Raw genomic sequence first — 6,544 nt, forward strand, 5'->3', positions numbered from 1 at the left:
TTGTGCACACAAATTTTGTATTGACTCGAATTGTTTTAAATAAATAAATCAACTACAATAAAGCAAAATGTACAGCAAGAGTACATTATTGGACTTTACAATCAACAGTAGACCCTAATGAATGCATAGAAACTTGTGCTTGTCAGCATCTTGCAATGATTCACATATAAAATGTCACTCAAAAGATGACCAATGCAGAGAGTATCCTCCAAGGTTTCCACATTGCACAACTTCAGGGGCACCATTTTACTCATTTTATATGTTCTTCCTGGATTTGTGCAATACAACAACCCATTGAACACCAAAATTAATAATAAATTGTCTGGCTAAGAAAAATAAAACAGATTATATTCAATCTGGAACTCCTTTCTATTTTTCCCCTATGCCTCCATCACTGGCAGAATCTTGCCTTGGTTTAGTAGCAGGCATTCAATGACCAGTCAGTTCTCTTAGATCTCTAAGAATCTGTAGACCGCTGTTTTTGTAAATTTAATATGAACACACTATAACATTTAATGAGAGTAGTCAATTGGTATTTTTTCTTAAAAAAAGACTTTTTTCATTATACTGTAGTCAGGAACCTATTAAGAGAAGTGCTTTGGAGTCAGAAAAACATATTGTCTATGAAACTCCAGGAATTTACTGATTAATTCTGTAGAACACTTCTGGAATCTGCATAATGAGGTAAGTAGAGACAGCTCAGGAAACACAAGATAATATTTGAAATATATAATGACAAACATGAAGATGAGTTAAATTAAATAATATATGAAAATCACAAAGCATTTGTTAAGATCTCCATAATGAACTATATTGAATTCATAACTTTTGCCCTCACAAATTCAGTGCTGAATGAAGAGGTGCTTAAAAAACACATTTATAGAAAGGAAGGTAAAAGTACTTTATGGTTAGAAAATTGGAATGCAGTATTTATCTCTCTGTCCCAATGAAGGAGTCCAATGAAAGAGACCAATACTTTTGATCAAGATTCAGGGAGGGTAGAGATTACATTGGTAGCTGTAGGTGAGGGATTTAGGGAGACACAAATTTCACACTTCCAGTAACTTTCAAATCACTACCATGAATAATAGCGCACACAAGTATTTTTGGAAATAAACAGAACTTGGATTTTTTTAAAAAATTTATCCACAGTTTTTTTTTTTTAAGAATCATCCTTGTACATATGAACTACATTTGTAGAAAAGCCCTCAAATTTGTTTATTTCTACTCTGTGTTGAACATCTATCAGGTTCACAATAAAAAACTAACAACACACATGTGCTGAGTCATCAATCACACCAATCCTTGTGTTAGGAATTGTGGGGATGTAGAAAGACATATGAGATGAGATTAAAAACATTCAATAAAGAGCATACTAAGTGTAGTGGATGCTATACAGTCATAAAATCATTAAACTGAGGGTGATTGACATGTAGTTGGAGGAAAGGAATCAGACAATGACTAATGAAAAAAGCAGTAAATAAGATTACCATATGTCTAAATGGGAGGTGAATGAGAGTTTCTAAGAAATGGAAGACACATGATCAACAATAAATATGAGTGGAAATCATTATGTAGAGGACCTATTTGAATTTTATTAGACATCTGGTTTCACTGGAGGAGGGTATAGATCTATGTGCCATGAACATAACATTAAAATAAATTCTGGTAAATTTATGTCCTTGATCACTTTGGTGATGAGTGAAGAATTGGAAGTTCAGCCTTTGCTAAATTTGTTGCATCATTCACAGGGGAAAATGCAGAAATAGAAATCTAATTAATAGCATTCACACAACACAGAAGAGTGAAGGCAGTTACTTTAGAGATTTAGGTCCCAAAAGTCACTAGGTAGAAATAAAGTGCAATCTGCCTATTGTGTGTGTAACAAAGATAAGAGCACAAAGACTTGCTCATTTCAGGTAAGTGTCTAAATGAACAAATTTAAAGAATATAGGGAAAAATCATGTATTGAAGAATTTGTAAGTGAATTATTTTATACCTGCCTTATTCAGTTGAATTAATTCCGCAATATAATAACCAAACGGTGATATTTCTTTACTAGCCCTGTATGAATTTGATTGGCCTCAATTGCCATTTCTATGAGAATAGTAAAGATTTAACTTATTTATATTTTAATCAAGGTTGATAAGTAAACATCATTTTTTATCACTGTGCAAGTAATATCATTGTATATGTAAATTTAAGATTTGCTTTACTTTTATCAAAAACAAGAGATAACACATTGAAAATACCAATATATGTAAGTCCAAGTGCATACAGACCACATATTATAATATTTAAGTCTAGAAGAAATTAAAAATAAAATCAGAATGCACATTACTATTTTCATATATCAATAGATACATACATGATACTTACACAAATAAACGAAACAGAAAATTATATACCTCAGAAACATTCATTTTTTCCTCCTCTGATTTTCATTTTAATGAAAAAGTCAATTAAAAATCTATGATATGTGCTTTTATTCATCATAATCTGCTGTTCTCACTTCTTTTTAGCAGTTCTCTTTGACTTCTGAAGGAGTTTGTGCTTTGGCCAAGATCCTTCATGCAAATGGGTTATAAATTCTGTGGCAAACCAGTGATGGAGAATGATAGAATAGTTCTACAAATCATGGTCATGTTTCAGTAAACACTAAAGACACCATACACCAAAAACAATACAATAATAATGCTCATTTAATGTAATATCTTTGTCAGTGACACATGCAATTACATACTTTTTATTGAGGTAACATTGGTTTGTGACATTACTCAGATTTTAGGAGTCCATCATTATGTATTTAGTTCCATATAGACTACATCATGTTCACCACCAAATGCCTAGTTTTTATTCATCACTGTACAAATGACCCCTTTCCCCATTTGGCACTCCCCCCAGTGAGTTTCTTGAATAATGTAATAAATGTGATCCTTTTGCCAAACATATATTAATCCTGTATCTTCTGGCTTTGTCTCTCTAACTATATTGTGCCTTTTGTATTATTTTGGATGTAGAATGAGCTTTCAGCTCATTCAAATCTACTGCCTGACATTGGCTGACAGGAGCCAAGATGAGTCACATATCTCAGGAGTGAGATGCAGATTTAAAATTAAAGTTTATCAACTTCTAATCTCAGAAATTTTTAGTTTTTTCACAAAACAATAATGCCTCTTTAAAAGTGACACTTGTTGGGCTATATTCTAAGGGCAAAGAAAACAATTTACAGGAACAAACCATGTTCTGTCTTACAGGTAACACTTTTTAGAAATCCAGAAGAGTCAAATGCCAAACTATAATTTTCTTGATCATTTTTGCAAAAGTTTACAACAAGGATAAAGAAGATGGACAGGGGAAATTGCTCCTTCTTGAACGAATTCTTTCTCTTGGGAATTACCAATAACCCTGAGACCAAAATTACCCTATTTACCACATTTCTGGTCGTTTATCTCATCAATCTTCTGGCAAATCTTGGAATGATCATTTTAATTAGGATGGATTCCCAGTTGCACACACCCATGTACTTTTTTCTCAGTCACCTCTCTTTCTGTGACCTCTGCTATTCCTCAGCAATTGGGCCCAAAATGCTCGTAGACATATTTTCCAAGAAGAAATCAATCCCCTTCTTTGGCTGTGCTCTGCAATTCTTCATCTTCTGTATATTTGCAGATTCTGAGTGTGTACTCCTGGCTGTGATGGCCTTTGATAGGTACAAGGCCATCAGCAACCCCTTGCTCTATACAGTCAATATGTCTAGCAGAGTGTGCTCCCTGCTGATGGCTGGGGTTTATCTGGTGGGAATGGCAGATGCTTTGATACACACAACATTAACATTCCACTTGTGTTTCTGTCAGTCAAAGGAGGTTAATCATTTCTTCTGTGATGTCCCGCCACTCCTTTTGCTATCTTGCTCGAATACACAGATCAATGAGTTAGCAATTTTCACCATTTTTGGCTTCATTGAACTGAGCACCATTTCAGGCGTTCTTGTCTCTTATTGTTATATTTTTCTATCAGTCTTGAAGATCCACTCTGCTGAGGGGAGGTTCAAAGCTTTCTCCACCTGCATCTCCCACATAACTGCCGTGGCAATTTTCCAAGGAACTATGCTCTTCATGTATTTCCGTCCCAGTTCTTCCTACACATTAGATCAAGACAAAATGACCTCATTGTTTTACACCCTTGTGATCCCCATGTTAAATCCTCTGATTTATAGCCTGCGGAACAAAGATGTGAAAAACGCCCTGAAAAAACTAAAAATTAAAAGTTAATTTTAAACAAATAGGTAGATAGGATAAATAAATATGTATTTATATATGTAAACAAACATACCCTTGTGTTTTCCAAATCGTTTATTATACTATAAAGTTGTCTAAAATACCTTAATTAGTAAAGTAAGTATTTTACTAAGTCAGAATGGTACCAATATTTTGGAGATTCCTAAGTATGCTATATTTCGTTGTATATATCAGTTTCTAAAAAGGTACTCTCTATTTTTGGAAAACTTTCCAATCTCCATTTTAGTGTGCCAATTTTTCATTTGTTTGATGTTTATGTTATGCATTATTTTAATTAGTCTAAGAGCTATTAGAGTTTACATTGCACTTCTAGGTGTTTTGCATTTCATGGTGAATCCATAATAATGTATAATAATGTTTGCATAATAATGTGTCCTAATGAAATGCATCCTGAAGAAAATGAGTATGACTAATTAAATAATATTACAAATAATTGATAATAAACTCTAAACCACCCTGAAGTAAAAAGGCAGGATCCACTAAATTCAAGAAAAATAACTAAATCCAGAGTACAGAGAAGTAAAGATGCTTTGAAATTCAGTTTTAGAAATAAACTAGGAATAAGGATACAATTGATGGTGGGGAGAAGTAAGGATTCTAGACAGAGAGGCTGGGAATTAGAGCTCTTGAGGTGGGAAGACAATGCCTTCTTAGAGATTATGAAGTCAACATGGGAAAGATAGAGAGCAGAGTGGAGGGTCCTGGTAAAGCAGATCTTTGTGCTAAAATTCTCAAGTCATTTACTTCCACTCAGTTTTTCTTCCCTTTTCAGTCCTAGTCAAATGCCTCTGTTTGTTGTTTGCAAATAATACTCTGCCTAAGACATCATTTTCTTTCTCACTCTGTTGATTAAATTGTTGATTCTAACATGAGACTGTGAGCATTCTTTGCTCAAGGACTGAGCATCATACCTGTCTTACCAGTACCTGTGTCATGTCTGAGACACAAAAGAGAAAAACAAATAATAAAACTCAACATAACTGATTACATTTTTGAGTTTTTGTTAGGTATCTGTCAAAACATAATTAAATGAGGGTGTGATATGTGCCTTGTATACATATTTTACAGCTTTTTTATCTTTAAACTTTTTTGAGGAAGATTTGGCCTTAGCTAACATCTGCCACCAATCCTCCTCCTTTTTTGCTGAGGAAGACTGGCCATGAGCTAACATCCATGCCCACCTTCCTCTACTTTATATATGGGACATCTGCCACAGCATGGCTTGACAAGCAGTGTGTAGGTCCACATCCGGGATCCAAACCGGTGAACCCCAGGCTGCTGAAGCAGAACATGTGAACTTTACCACTGGGCCACTGGGCTGGCCTCTTTTTATGCCTTTTAAAAAAGCACATAAAATGGTTTTGTATACTAAGGTAATAAATCTATAATGATATTCATATTAATTACATGAAAATTAAAAAGCATTCATTTGCCTACTTTCTTGAAGTGTTCTGCTTCATCTGGCTCTTCCTATTTTCTTATGTCAACCACTGGAAGCAGCTTGTTAAGAAAGCATGGACGTCACTATATATCTAAAGGCCATAAAAGACTCAGTGATGTTGCAAACTGTCTATTAAAAATCTGTCCCTTAAGTAATTGTAAATGTCCTTGGTGAAAGAATTTCGGAATGGAAGTAAACTCCAAGAGGATCCTCTCATTTTCAAGGTGGCATTTGCCGAATACTATGACAGATTGAAAAAAGAGTGGCAGTAGAAAAAAATCAATGGTTAATGCTTCTTTTGGAAAAAAGTCTTCATGATTTCCACCTGTAATATATTTTCTCAATTTACCCATTCTATTTTATTAATCTTTCTTACTGGCAGCAATATGGCAGAAAACATTGTTTGAAATATACTAAAGTCCAAACAAATCAGAGGTTCAGTTGATTGTCACTAATTCAGGTTATATCTTTCTTTGATATGACATATGTCAGTAACATCATGTAAAGATTCATTTGAACTGCATATTGGTCCCTTTAATCACACCTAAAGAATGTGAACTAACAAGAAGGAAATTTTAAACCCAATAAATGAGGTATCATAAGCTCAATAAATGTATGCCTGAAAATGGAAGAATCAATTCGATTAATTTCAGGCTTCATCTCCCCAAAAAATCACTTAAAAGGAATATTGCGTAGTAGCTTCATCACTTAAATAGGGACTTGTGGAAGATGATTGAACTAACCATTTCATGTTGGGATTCTACAGAAATAGGGAAAACGTCAAAAGGCTTTGGTCTGTTGG

The 6,544-nt window shown here is 34.1% G+C and overlaps 1 protein-coding gene across 1 annotated transcript; it reads left to right on the forward strand.

The window, feature by feature from the left end:
* Positions 1 to 250: 250 nt before the first annotated feature.
* On the forward strand, positions 251 to 5,747 carry LOC139074337 (olfactory receptor 5W2-like). Its single transcript, XM_070563886.1, has one exon. It carries the CDS (start codon positions 3,348 to 3,350, stop codon positions 4,272 to 4,274), a length of 927 nt encoding a protein of 308 aa, XP_070419987.1. The 5' UTR covers positions 251 to 3,347; the 3' UTR covers positions 4,275 to 5,747.
* Positions 5,748 to 6,544: the final 797 nt, after the last annotated feature.

The sequence above is a fragment of the Equus przewalskii genome, chromosome 11 (assembly GCF_037783145.1).
Source record: "Equus przewalskii isolate Varuska chromosome 11, EquPr2, whole genome shotgun sequence".
Lineage (NCBI taxonomy): Eukaryota > Metazoa > Chordata > Mammalia > Perissodactyla > Equidae > Equus > Equus przewalskii.

Bases quoted from the DNA above. Each gene is read 5' to 3' on its own strand.
- LOC139074337 (XM_070563886.1), top strand. From the start codon at position 3,348: ATGGACAGGGGAAATTGCTCCTTCTTGAACGAATTCTTTCTCTTGGGA.